The sequence below is a fragment of the Moschus berezovskii genome, chromosome 15 (assembly GCF_049115385.1).
Source record: "Moschus berezovskii isolate FMDL1 chromosome 15, NW_MosBer_1.0, whole genome shotgun sequence".
In the NCBI taxonomy this organism is placed as follows: domain Eukaryota; kingdom Metazoa; phylum Chordata; class Mammalia; order Artiodactyla; family Moschidae; genus Moschus; species Moschus berezovskii.
Window position 1 is genome coordinate 31,190,875 of NC_142474.1, and position 13,710 is coordinate 31,204,584.

General features: G+C 49.3%; 1 protein-coding gene across 6 annotated transcripts in view; it reads right to left on the reverse strand.

Moving 5' to 3' along the window:
• Positions 1–477: 477 nt before the first annotated feature.
• Positions 478–13,710, reverse strand: part of PDYN (prodynorphin) — a 120,112-nt gene continuing 106,879 nt past the window's right edge. For 4 of the 6 annotated variants that reach the window (XM_088843945.1, XM_088843943.1, XM_088843942.1 and 1 more), the window contains 3 exons: positions 8,217–12,602; positions 3,988–4,135; positions 478–2,690 (listed from right to left, as the gene is read on the reverse strand). In XM_088843945.1, the coding sequence (XP_088700071.1) occupies positions 2,043–2,690; positions 3,988–4,116 (777 nt within the window). In that variant the 5' untranslated portion in view covers positions 4,117–4,135; positions 8,217–12,602 and the 3' untranslated portion in view covers positions 478–2,042. Of the gene's footprint in view, positions 2,691–3,987; positions 4,136–8,216; positions 13,554–13,710 lie in introns of those variants that run through there. The other 2 variants (XM_088843944.1, XM_088843946.1) reach the window with 2 other exon arrangements.

A 13,710-nucleotide genomic window follows, 5' to 3' on the forward strand; every position in this document is an offset into this window, starting at 1 on the left:
TGCAGCACAGGAGACAGCACCCCTCTTATCTCTCCCCGCTGTGTTGCCAGATGTTTGAGCTTTGTCACTATTCCTTAAGGCAATATAAGAAAGAAAACCCTCATTTATTGAGGTGCTTACTATGGTCTAGGAGCTTTGCATATTTGATCACATTTGACCCTCACAGCCACCTTACAAAACTGGCATTGTTCACCTTTATTCTACGGAGGAGGGGACAAAGGCTCAGAGAGGTCATGTGACTTACCTAAGGTCAAACAGATTTCAAAATTAGGACTAGGGTAGTCTGAAGTTTGTGCTCTGTCTGTTATCCTACATTTAGTTCTTCATCTTGAATATGTGTGTGTATATATATATATATATATATATATTTTTTTTTTTTTTTTTTCCCCCTTTCCTCAGCACTCTTTTCTGAGAAGGATCTTATCACTCTTGGGGACTAAGGTACACATACACACACACACAGAGCCCAAGTTATCAGCATCTTTTTTTTTATTTATTGTACTGGAGGAGTTGGAAATAACACAAGCCTGTTAAGAACTAAGGAAATTCCAAGTAAATTGAAAAAAATGGGATGTTGAAAAGCACACAAAATGATTCTAAAACAATCTATACTTTTCGGAACATCATGAGAGGCCTGAAGGTTGTGCATGAAGAAGTGTGCTCAGTAGCATCTTATACAAGATAACCGAAGTCAAGTTCATTTCCTCCCCATCTAGACCAGCCTCCTGGGTCCACAAACCAAACCATAATGCCTGGGGACAGTGAAGAGAGAGAGAGAGGTTTGAGAGACAGATAGACAGAGAAAGGCAGAGAGACAGGGGGACAGAGAGGAGAGGAGCGGGCTTAGGTTAAGGCTGCTTCCTCTGCTTCTGGGTTATTTGAATCAAGGAACTCATTTGGCCTCAAGCACTTAATCATTTCATTCCTCTTTCTAGTTTTATTTTGAGACATTAAGAGGAAAGAATCGCCATGGGAGCTAAAGAGGGCCTTTTCCTCTGTCTAGCTGTTGTTTCTGGATTCCCTTACCCAAGGCCCAATGCATATGTTTGGCCAGATGGCTTGGACTCTTGGCGGCGGATTCAGCTGCTCAAGAACATGGTTGTGCTTAACCTCATCAACTTGACTCAGCATCAGTTCATCCTGGGGTTGGAGTGTGATACAGATCAGTTTAATTAGTTTAATGAGGGCTGAGGGAACTGGTCCACATTTTGAATCTGTTGCACAGAACAAATCGGTTTGTCTCACTCCTGCTTGATTGTTTCAGCATTCAGAAGGCGAGAGGCTCTCAATAACCATCTTGGAAAGAGATTTTTCACTCCCGTCCTCTCCTGTGAGAAGTTGGGTGCTGTCCAGGGTATCAACGCAGACTGGAGTCCAGGAACTAGGTTCTTCAAAAGGTGTGTTTCTAAACAACGCAAACTCAGAGTACACTAACTGAACATTTAACCCACTGGGAGACCGAACTCTGTAGTGCAGGAATTCCTGCTCCAATAAAAAACAGTGTTTGAGCTTTTAGCCTAAAGCGTAGTCTCCATAGTAGGGAGAGCTTTTGAGGTTTGAGAATAAACTGTTAGGATTTTTATATATTTATTTTGTTTTAAATTTCTACCGTTTTTATGTTTATATGTTTTATCTATATATATATCTGCATGGGAGGGGAATGTTCATTTTTCTTCTGAGGGGCATTGATCAGAATACTTGATCATAGATCCAGAGGGATCAAGAGGTCGGTCTGGATTGCTGGGACTGGGGAGTCATATAAAGGGAATTGATAGCAAAGCTGCTGCTGGTGGTAGTTTGAGAGACGTAGGGTTGAAGCCAAGCACTAAGCCTATTGGAGAGGGAAACCTCTCTTCTCCCTCCTCACTGACCCGGACAAACACTGCATCTGGGCAGAAGAGAGGCAGACTAGGTTTGAAAGTCTCGTAGACACTGCTGGACTGAGCATGGGGATGGGGACCAGAGGGGCGGATGAATGAATTCACTCCAATCTCCAGGGCATTATGGAAAGCTCCTGACTCAACTCCATGATGGGGAGGTGTTTACACATCAAAAAGCTCTTCGTAATAGGCTCTGGGGTCTTCCTGAGACCGAGTGACCACCTTGAACTGACGCCGGAGGAAGCCACCATAGCGCTTCTGGTTGTCCCACTTGAGCTTGGGGCGGATGCGCCGTAAGAATCCCCCATAGCGCTTGTACAGGTCCTCATGGCCCACCTCACCCCCCTCCCCTTCCCCAGCCCCCTTCCCAGTCACCTCTGAGCTCCTCTTGGGGTATTTACGCAAAAAGCCCCCATAGCGTTTGACCTGCTCCTTGGGTTCCTCCTCATTGGAATCCCGCCCTTCGGCCTCCAGGGCACCATTGTTCAGCTGAGCATCTGCCATCAGCTCAGACTCTGCATCCTCCCCCAACCTGCCAGAGAGACCCCTGAGCTTCTCCGCCAGGCTGCTGCTCAGAGCATTCTCCTCTGCTGGGCTGCTGAGAAGGAATCTGTTTTTCTCTAGTTCCTTCAAGTAGGGCCTGATGTGCTTGGCCAGCTCACTGCTGGACTCTTCCAAAACTGCCTTGCTCTCCAAGTCTTTCTTGCCATTGAGCCCAACGGTGAAGGGAGTGAGGAAAGACAAAAGGCCCTGGCACCTCTCCCACTCCTGAGCAGGCTGCAGGGAGGCCTGGCATTCCAGGGAGCAAACCTGCAAGAGACCCCAGAAGACCACAGTGGTAATGCCACCTCCATCAAACTGTCAAGCCACAAGCTCCTGCTCCAGAGAGTCCCCTGTCCAGTGTCTGAGAAAATTAAAAAACCATTACTAAGTCCCAGGCCACCCACTTTCATGCTCCCAATGGTGCCTAAAGGTAAGTGACTTTATGCCCATGTGGAGGATGAGGAAAGATGAAACAGCTTTTCCAAGGGCCCATGGCTACAGATGACGCTGTCAAAATTTGAAGGAAAATCTTCCCATAGTGCTCTGCCGGGCTCACCCATAATCTTCTGCTTCTGACTCCAGAGGGACTAGTTGGTTCCCCCAACCTTTCCTGGGTATAAAGGATGTTGCAAACATTTTACACAGAGGAATAGAAGCAATGCAGAATGGAGGAAAGAATATATGTAAGGAGTTGTTTAAGGGTTCACTAAACCTGGGATGACAGTATCTGATTCATAAAAGTAGGGAAGAGTCAAACATGATGACGCTGGGGTTGATAATGACAGTGACCACAATGACAATACGAGACAGTAATGGAACTTGAACCCACGTTCTAATGCCATAAGTCATCATACTTAAGCACTGGGCACTTCTGAGATCAAACCAATAGAGGGACAGCACATGATATGCTGTGTGCATCTCATTGAAGGGCAGCTAGAGTTAATACTTTGAGCTCATGGAATCGCTCCCATTTTGCATGCAAGGAAACTGAGGCTCAGAGAGGGGTTCCAGGGTCATGGAACTAGAAACTGGCAGAACCAAAGCCCATGTTCTGTCCACCATACCCTTGAACCTCTATTACAGCTGTCTGCTGTCGTTGGAGAGGCACAGGGAGGATCTTGATTCAAAGTAAAGCCAGCAAGGCCAGCCAAGTGGTGGTGTAAAGAGCTCCTTCCATGAGATTGACTAGATTTGGGAATGCCAATCAGCCTGGTTGTGAGAAGCCCTGAAAAGTTCATCTTGGGTTGCCAATACCCAAAGTCAACATCACCTCATAAACAACACTCCTTGTTATCAGGCAACAGGCTCCCTGGAAATCTGAGCTTTGGTCCCAGACCTGAGTAAACCTATGGTGGTAAGGTCTGGGGAGGGAACAGGAGTCTGGAAAACAGTCGTCCCTAGCTGCCCAGACTGACCACAGGGCAGGACATGATCTGCACAGGTGGGATGAGTCTACAGAGTAGGCTCACAGCTGCCCAGGCCTGCTACCCTCCTTCTCTGGGCTCCACACACAGACTATCCCTTCCATGCACTCTGGCACTGAGGAGCCTTGCCTGAAACTCACCAGGGGGTTGATGGGTTGGGGCCCATCCTGGGTCTTCACGGCACACAAGGAGCACTGGGCCAGGCAGTCTGCTGTGACAGAGGGGAGTGCGAGCAGGCAGGCAGCCAGGACCAGCCCTTGCCACACCATTCTGTCTTGGCTCTTCCTGCTGGAGAGGGAGAAAGAGGAAATGAAATCTGTGATCGCCTACTCTGTGCAGTGTATCCTTAGCCTGCAAAGCCAACTCTTGCCAGCAGCACTGCACTGCAAGGCAACCATTCTTGTTCCCATTCTACAGCAAAGAAAACAGGCCTGTGGAAGAGCAGTGGGTGCCCAAAGCCAGTGGTTAAGGAAGTGAACTAACAAGCTGAGTGCCAGCAGTGTACTAGGAGCCTTCCTACATGCTCACATTCAATCTGCAAAATAGTTCTTAATGTGGGTTGTACTGTTAGACAGATAGGAAAGTGGAGGCTCAGAGAGGGGAAGTGATTGCTAACACAGATAGGAAGTGGACAAGAATCAAAACCCACTCTGACCATTCACCAAGCCAGGAGATGTGGTTATCTGTTTTCCTGCCTTCTCTGAAGCTTCTACCCGCTGCCCGTCTCCCCTGTTCCCCAGGCTGGCCGAAGCCCCGTCCTTTCTGCTGTGGACATTTCCCATGCCAGCACTCCTCCTTGCCCCAGCCATGGCTCCACCTTTACCAATCTCCATGCTGGCCCCCCACAAGGTCCCTCCTGCCCACCTTGAAATGCCCTTTTTGGTATATCAATTCCAGGATCAGAACCATTGGATTGGGTCAGGCTGGGCCTTTCTCCTAAATGTCAGAAAAGTGAAGTCGTTTAGTCGTATCCGACTCTTTGTGACCCCAAGGACTGTAGCCTACCAGTCTCCTCCATCCATGGGATTTTCCATGGATGTGGAATACTGGAGTGGATTGCCATTTCCTTCTCCAGGAGATCTTCCCACGGGAACCCAGGGATTGAACCCGGGTCTCCCGCATTGTAGGCAGACGCTTTACCATCTGAGCCACCAGGGAAGTACTAAATGTCAGAGACACCCTCAATTCTAACCCTAAGGCCAGCTCTTCAACTCTGCATTCTGACCACATTTAGCTACTTGTAAATCCCCTAATGAATGGAGTGGTACCTGTCCCACCTCTGGCCCTTTGCACATGGTAGGCCCAGAGAATCCTCCTAGAAAATCCTCTTCCTAGAAAACCCTCCTGTCCTCTTCTGTTATCTGTCATTTTGGTCTGAGAGTAGATGTCATCTCCTCCAGGCAGCTTTCTCTGATCTCTTAGGTGGAAGGGATGTTCCTCCTTGTATTTTTCCAGAGATTTGTGCCTCTTCCTTTAAACTATTCCACTTCTCGGTAACTACCTATGTGAGTCTTTAAACTTTGGTTCCACGAAGGCAGGAGCTGTGACTTGTTTTCATCTCTGAAACACTTTCTCTGTGTTCCCCAGATATGCCAGGCTTGCCCCTACCTCAGGGCCTTTGAAATCCCTGTTTCTCCATCTGTGGTACTGTGGCCTCACTCCTTGTAACTAAATGAATTCAGTGTCACATCACCTGGGAGGTGTTTGCTGACCCCAGGGTTTAGCAGGGCTTCCTGGTTTCTCTTGCAGTCCTGTGCTTTTGTTTTCATCGGAACTTTCACCATCTCAGACTATCCTACTGTTCGATGCTTGTCATTGTTTATTACATATCTCTGCTAGAATATTAGCTCCCTTCAGGCACAGACCTTAACTGGCATGTTCCCCACTATAACCCAGCACACACAACTCTGACCAGCAGAGAGCAGGCCCTCAATAAATCCTAAGCAGATGAATTAATGCTTCTCAAAGAGTCTATTAAAGGTTGTTCCTTTCACAGTTAACTCCTTATAAACCAAATATCAAGATGCAAAGCTGCCAAGTAGGAGCACAGAGCTGGAAATGGGCAGGGCTTCAACACGCTCTCCAGCCTGGTCCCTGTAATCTGCTGCCTCCGTCACTGCTCTCAGAGACAGCTGTCTCCTCCCTCCCCGCTCTATCTCTCAGATCCTCCTGCACACTGCCTTGTTTACTCAGGTGATGAGGGGGAGTTGTCAGATTCCACCTGGGGCTCCAGGGCTCCATGCCATAGCCCAGAGCTGGTCTCAGAGCACATAGGAGGTTTCCCTCTAAAGCATAGCCTGTCAAGGAGCCAGGTCACCATCGATGGAGCCCCTCCTGTGCTTCAGACCTTGACTGAGTCTGTTGTCTCATCCATCCATGCCCAGTGAGAAGGACACTTCCAGTTCTGTGGGTTCCCTGTGCCCTTCAGTGAGTGGTGAAAATGGGGTGCAGGCCCACTCTCTTTAACTCACCACATGTGTGCTTGTAATGACTCCAGTTTCTAGAACCACTTTGATTTATTAACAGCTGAACCCTCCACGAGGTCCAGAGGGCCCCATGCACAAGGCTTTTACTTGTATATTATTTCCAACCCACCTGCCAAGTGTAAGAGGTGGGCCTTCTTATCCCCACTTTGTAGATGAGAAAGTTGGTGCTCAGAGAGGCTTGGCAAATCTCTTGAGGCCACACAGCGATCAAAGGTGAGAACTCAGGCTCATCTGCCTCTCTTGAGGCTGGGCTAGTTCTGTTCTCCTAGGTACAGAAGCTCAGAGAATGAACCTCACATAGGTGGGCTTGTGTCCATCCCCCACCTCTCTCCTTCCTCGAGTTTTTCTCATGCTCTATCAACTGCTGAGCGGATTTGGGTTCCAGGTCAGTGAGCTGTGCTGTTCATGTGCAGATATAAAGCAGCAGCTCATGTTTTCCTCCTATCAGCGATGGCTGGGCTGGCCTGGTACAAGATTAGCAAGGTCTTGCTCATCCACTGGGGACGGGCAGCAGTACCACCCTCTCACTCCTGGCCGGAAACTTCCTGCTCGGTGGCTACAGTAGGAGGCTGGATTTGAGATCTTACCATCCCACACAAATACATTGACAGCATCCCTCCCTTTCATCCATTTCCTTTATATTTAGCAATGATCATTCTAGCCAATTTGATGGTTGGCGAGCACTCATGATGTTCTGAGTAACTTTCATGAATGAACTCATTTATACTCACAGCAACTGTGTGGGGAGGGTACTATTGTCATGCCCACTTCACAGATGAGAAAACTGAGCTAAGACACCTGCAAAGACTCTAGAGCTGGTTAGCAGAGAAGCTGGAATTTGCACCCAGGCAGTCTGGCTCCAGAGCCCACCTTCCTAACCACCAGCTACGGCCCCAGCTCCTTCAAGGCACCCCAGCCTCCAGCTCCTTCCTCCTGCTTCCAGAACTGCCTCTAATCGTGCCCCCCGAGAACCCTGCACAAGCAACCAGAGGACAATTCTGAATCCAGTCTGACTGCACCCTGCCCTGCATTCGGCTTCTCCATCACCTTTGAGAGGACCTGCCCCTTAGCCAGGCTGTCCAGGGCTTTCCTGCCAAGGAAAGCAGCCATTGACCCGGCTAACCATGTACTGGGCCCTCTGCTGAGTCCTGTATGTGTCTCAGTATAAGGGGTGCTTGTAACAACCCCCTAAGGCTGGGACTGATAGTCCCCCCATTCTACAGTGAGGAAGTAGAGACATAGAGCAATCACATCATCTAAGCAAGGAACCCCAGCACGGACACGCAGGCACGCTGGGTGTGAGCTCCGTCTAACCTGGGCCTGACCACATCACCTGCAGCTCTACAAGAAATGCCCTCTGTGCTCTGTCCCCCAGACTTTTGCACGTGAAGCACCTTTATCCCACCTCTGCACTCCCATCCCCCTCTGACCTGCCTGCCTCTCATTGTCCTTTAAAACTCCCTTAGTTACCTCCTTCAGGAAGTCTGTCTAGATTAGACTTCTCCTTTGGCTGCTCACAGCTCTCCGTGTATCACACAACTGCCTCCTTCTGAGTTCCCTGCCAGGGCGGACTCTGTACGTGCAGAGTCCCTGAGGTGAGAGAGGCTGTGTGTGAGGATGACAAGGAACAGCATAAGGGAGGAGAGAGGAGATGCGGGCAGAGGCCGCATGGTGTCAGCCCCTGCAGGCCAAGGGGCAGCTTGCATTTCATTCTAATGCGATAGGAAAACTCAGGAAGTTAGCTTGTTGAATGAATGAATGAGCGGATGATGTCCCCTGCGCCGAATGCAGAGCTAGAATAGGAACAAGAGCACACGTGTGTAGAATGAATGACAGGCAGCCCTGGACCTCTCAGAAACCCAGTTGGAGTTTTTCTGACTTACACTTCTGTGCCCCCGGAGAAACCTCTCGGGTCCACAGGACGTCTGAAAGCAGCACCTGCTGAAGAAATTCAGCAGAGGTTAATGAAACCGTGGGGAGAGGTGGGGGCAGACCCGGGGAAGAGAAGAGGCAGACAGGAAAGGGGAGAGAGGAAGAAGGGGAATCAGACCAAGGGAAGCAAGGGAAGGAGGGGACAGGGAGGAAGTGAAAACCAGCCAAAGACAGAGAACAGGGAGGGAGAGAGGGGGAAGTGACCAAAGTAGAGACGCAGAGAAGCCGAGGAGAGAGACAAGGCTGTCGAGGGGAAGACAGAAAGAACGGACGGGGCAGAGGAGGAAACGGGGAGTATGGAGGATCCATTCCACCTTCACCTGGGCTACAGGAGATGGAAAGAAAAAGGCAGAGAGGGGTAATAACATAGGACCTGGAACATCGGAGAAACAAACAAAAAAAAGGTGTTGAACGAATTAACTGCTGTGTGTGGAGACCCTACTATGTACTGATGGGTTGAGAGCTCTGTGTTCACAGTCACATCAATCCAATAACAGAGCCTACTCCGTGCCAGGCTGTGCGTTACCACTTCACACGTGTTGTTCTCACGCTCACAACACTCACGCTGGCGTACCCACTGTGTGTGGACAAGACTGAGGCTGGGAGAGAAGTTCTTTGCCCAGGTTTCCTTGGCTTGTAAGGGGGAGAGTTAAGCCTCCAGATGGATGTCTCTGGTGTCTAACAGCAACACATCGGCCCTGAGGTTTTCCTAAACAATCCTGCTTCCTTCCTTGTGTAGGAGAAACAAATAATTGAGCAACGTCAGTTGGGTACCACGGGGAGCCTTTTCCCCTTTGCTGTGAGGATTAGCTCGGAAGTCATACATCAGAGATAGCCCTGCCAGCTCATCCCTGACTTGGGGGGAGTCAGGAGAAAAGGAACTTTGCTGTTCAACTCTGTGTGAGATGCGGAAGTGAGTCTGCTGAAGGAGCTCGAGGGGCAGTGAGTCAGTGCACAGACCCCGAGGTGTGGGGCTTGTGGAGTCTACGGTGAAGGAGACTCTCCTAAGGGCCTCCCAAAGGAAAACCTCTGCACTTGCTAGTTTAGGAAGCATTTCCTCAGCCACCACATCGAGGCACATTGTGACAGCCCAGCCAGGAAAGCAGGGGCTGGCGGGAGAGAAGGGTGACTCTCTCCTAAGGGAAAAGGCCATTTTGGACTCGTCAGCCTCCATAATCGCATGATCCACTCCTTCTAATAAATCTTTCTCTATATGTCCACATCCCACCATTTCTGCTTCTCTGGAGAACCCTGATTCATACACCATCCTGTTTGTTTACAGTGTCTTGTGATAAAGGTATAGCTGAGCATTGAAGCAGGTACCAGACTGTCCAAAAGTGTTACTGTCTGGTCCTTTACAGAAAACGTTTGCTGACCCCTGCTTCCATTATTTTATAGCCCTTTTATAATTCTAATTATTCTAATAGTTTTGAAGCTGATTTTCTTGGGGAAATCGGAGCCCAATCATCCCCTTCTCCAAGTCCCTGTCTGCTCATCTGTCAGTGGGTTGTGTGTCACCTCCCATCGTGGCTCCATTCGGATCCCTGGATGGTCCCAATAAAGGCCAGCGCACCATAGATCTTTCTTCACCAAGGGCCCAGAGTTCCTTCAGAGGGAAGGGACTGCTTGCCCTCTTCTCCCCTCTCAATATTTCTATCTTATAGTCAGAGGGCTCTGAGGAGCAGCGAGCATTTTCATTTAAAAAGCCAGCAAGGAATAATAATGGCTTGATTTAACATCACAATTATCTCTCTGAGCACTTTATCGCATATGATTATCCCTATTTGATAGAAGAGGAAATGGGAAAAGGTAGAAATGAAGTCACTTGTTTAAGGTCACATCATGAGTCAGGAGGGAAATGGAGACAGAATTGGAGCCTCCCACACCCAGGCCACGACTCCAGCAAGCGCTGTGCTGCCACTTTGGGCCAGACCCCAGTCTCCCATGGACCCTCCAGGGTGGGTGCTAGTATTATAGGGTCAGGTTCCCAGTGGAAGAGTGAGGACCATGTGACAGAGCCCCCCACCCGCACCCCAAGGCCCAAGTAACTGTGGAGCTGAGACAGGATTCTGAATCCTCTTCATGCCCTTCTGAGGGCACAGCGAGGCGCCTGTATCTCAGCAACAACATCCTTCAGGAGGATCTGGTAGCCTGGGCACTATTAGCCCATCTACTCAGTGGGAAAACAGAGGCTTGGAGAAGCAAAAGGACTGGGCCAAGAGGCCAGGCCACAGGGAGCAGGCTTGCTTAGCGTCAGCCTGAGCCTCTGCTCAACAAACCACCTGAACTCTAGGCATGATCACAGTTCTGAAAACCAGACTGTTCCAGGAGTTTGACCCCACTCGAAAATACATAAAGTTCATCTTTGTGGGTCTGGCTAACAGAATCCCCCCAAGCTGGAAAATAGCACTTTTGTTAGGCCTTTAGAGTCATTACCAAAGAGTGGATCATCAACCTAGAGGTTGCACAGGGGGACCACCCTGCAAACTATGGATCATTAAGCATAGTTTTGAAAGGATGCTTTTTGAGAGCAGGATTCCTATGGAATTTCCACCCTTTTTTATCGGATGCAGTTAAGAGATGGGAAGAAAAGCAGTGGAGGATGGACAGAGAGAGGGAGGTGAAAAGACGGACAGAGGGAAGAGAGGATGAGAAGTAAGGAGAGTGGCCAAGGGTTGCATAGGGAGAGAAAGAGATGAAGAGCCTAGAAAAGCAGAGAGTAAGATGAGAGGCCATGAGGGAAAAGAAAATACAGAGGAGAGCGGAGATGGGGAGAGGGTGCATGGGAATGAGAAGGAGAAGGTACAAAGAAGAGGAAGGCGGGGGAGAGAGGACGAGAGGTGGGATGGAGAAAGCAGAGAGCAAGTGGGCCGTGATCGGGAGGCTGACCTACGTGAATCACAAACGCCAGTTCCCTGCTCCCTCAACCCTCCGTTCTGCCCTGTATTTCCAGTGGCCAGGGACCAGAGGTCCAATCACACAATGATTGCTCTGTCAGCTCTTGTCAGGTTAAATCAAACTGTCCAGTAACAGGCCAAGGGACCCAATGCTGACGAACACATTGCCCCCGGTGAGCAAGCCTGTGGCCTGCCGTAACCACTCCGGCCAGGGGGATGGCTGGAAAGATCCAGGGAGAGCCCTCCTGAGCCAAGAGATGTGCTTCATGGCCCTGGGCCATTGCCCTGCCCCCAGGAGCATCCATCTGGACCCAGGCTGGAGGGATTAATGACCTCTAAATTCATAGTAGCCAGGGACACTTCTCCATCTCCAGGGCCTGATCCTGGGCTTACCTGAGTGTCTCCAACGATGTTTACTGCCTGTCACAAAGGCCAACTCTGTCGCAGTGAAATCGTTTTAGCTCTTTGTCAGATCCAGTGAGATTAGCCAACATTTATGGGCTGGGATGAGGGAACACGATGAAAGATATCAGCTAGCTGACTGCACTTTCTCAGACATGCAATGGAATCAAATCACCAAGTATTGATCCCGCTTAGAAGATGGAAGATATCTAATAAATACAATAATTGTGCAAGAATAACCCAAGAGGTGGGCAGTGGGTGGGGCAGGAGAGAGGATCAATCAAGAAGATACTTCAAGCCTGAGGCGGGAGCTGAAGACATAAAGTCTTCTGTTGGTGTGGAGAGAAGGGGGAGGGCAGGGAGAGGAGTGCCGGCCCCACAGACAGAAGTATTAGACACTACATCATATTTCCTGGATGTGGCACACAGCGTGATGAAGTGGGATGATAGGTTGCGGGGAGGGGATGGCTCCATTTCTGACACTTTGCAAACTTGAGGAGTCCCACTAGCATTTACTGAGTACCTACTAAATGCCAGGCATCTTTCTGTATCCCATGAGAATCGCACAATAACCTCAGGAGGTAAAATTACTGTCCTTATTGCTCAGAGGAGCAATTGCTCAGTAGGGAGCGCTACTGTGCCCAGTCACACAGCAAATGAGTGGTGGATCTGGGACTTGAACCCAACACTGTCCTGGGTGTTGTGAGATGCTCATTTAGATGTCAAATGAAAAAGTCCTGGCTTCTCAAGACCCTAATTCCTCTCCATATGCTTAAAGGGACAAGCCTCAGAGCTGGTCTCTTTGCCCACTCTACTAAAAAACGTCCTAGATTCTGCTAAGAAGTCTCTGTGGTATCCCCTCCCAGCTGTAGTGGAAACACGAGATTCACCTGCCACCCATCACACCTCTAGCTCCTCTGGGGCCAAGCAGTGGGCTTGAGATCCCTTCAGCAACCTCCCCCAGGCAGCACAGCTCACCCGGCTAGAGCTGCTGCAACGGCTCCCCCACGCAGATCTCAAAGCCTGGAGATAAATGACCTGTAAAAATAGAACAAAAGACGAGGTGGGGTGGGACTGGGGGGGAGAAAGAAGGTGAGGGAAAAGAGATGGAAGGTTCAGCGGTGGCACAGGGTGCAGGGGGAGAAAATGCAGAGAAGAGGATTGACATTCTGTAACGTTTGGCAGCAGATCTTCACTGGAAAGCCTGTCAGATTAGAAAGACAAGACTTGTATATTCTCCCAACCCTTGGGGAAAAAATGGTAATGAAGACTTCTGGTCTGTGGGAAGGGAACTGAAATCAGATCCAATAACCTGAAGAGGTTGTTTCTCTTGGGAAGCTTGGAGGCTTAATTAAGGAATGTTTGTAAAGCTTGGAGACGTTCTACATAAAAGATACCCAGAAAAAAGTCTGAGGTCACAGAATTTACTATGCAATCTGGGAGTCATCAGCAGGTTTCCCCCCTCCCCACCCCCAAAGCTCACCAGCCTTTTTGCGAGTCAAACTTTGAGATTCAATAATACTTTCTTTGAATGCAGATATCTTTTTACCAGAGCAAATGTGTTTCCCATCCGAGTTTCCTCCCCACCTAGCCTTGACTCCTCTGCCTATAATTTACAAGAAAGCAACAAGTCCTCTCAAAGTAAGACTGACAAGAAACATCCTGCTAAGCCTATGTCTCCTGGCATGCTGTCATTCTCTCTGCCTGTTCCCTCCCAATAAAACAACCCCAAACTTCACTTCTGTGTAAAATCACATCATAGGAAGCCACTCAAGCCAGCACCCTGTCAGCAATTAAACACGATCCAAAAAGAATGAAAAGGCTGAACTTGGTTGTACATTGATGTACATGATACATGGTAAATGCCAGAGCTCTGACATCTCATTAATGTCCCCAAGCTCTTGTTCTGTAAGTCCAGCGAGAATCACTGACCTTTAAAATTACCCTGATGAGCTAAACCTTTCATTTCTTTCACCCAGGGCATCCTACTTTCACATGGACACCGCTGTGGGGAGGCAGCCTGCCAGAGGAAGAAGAACCCCGCAGACAAAACCGAGGGGTGGTCCTCTTGGGAGGGAGCAACCCACCTGTTCAATATAGGGCCGTACAGAGAAGGAAATTCTCAAGAGCAGCCTGTCTTGAACTG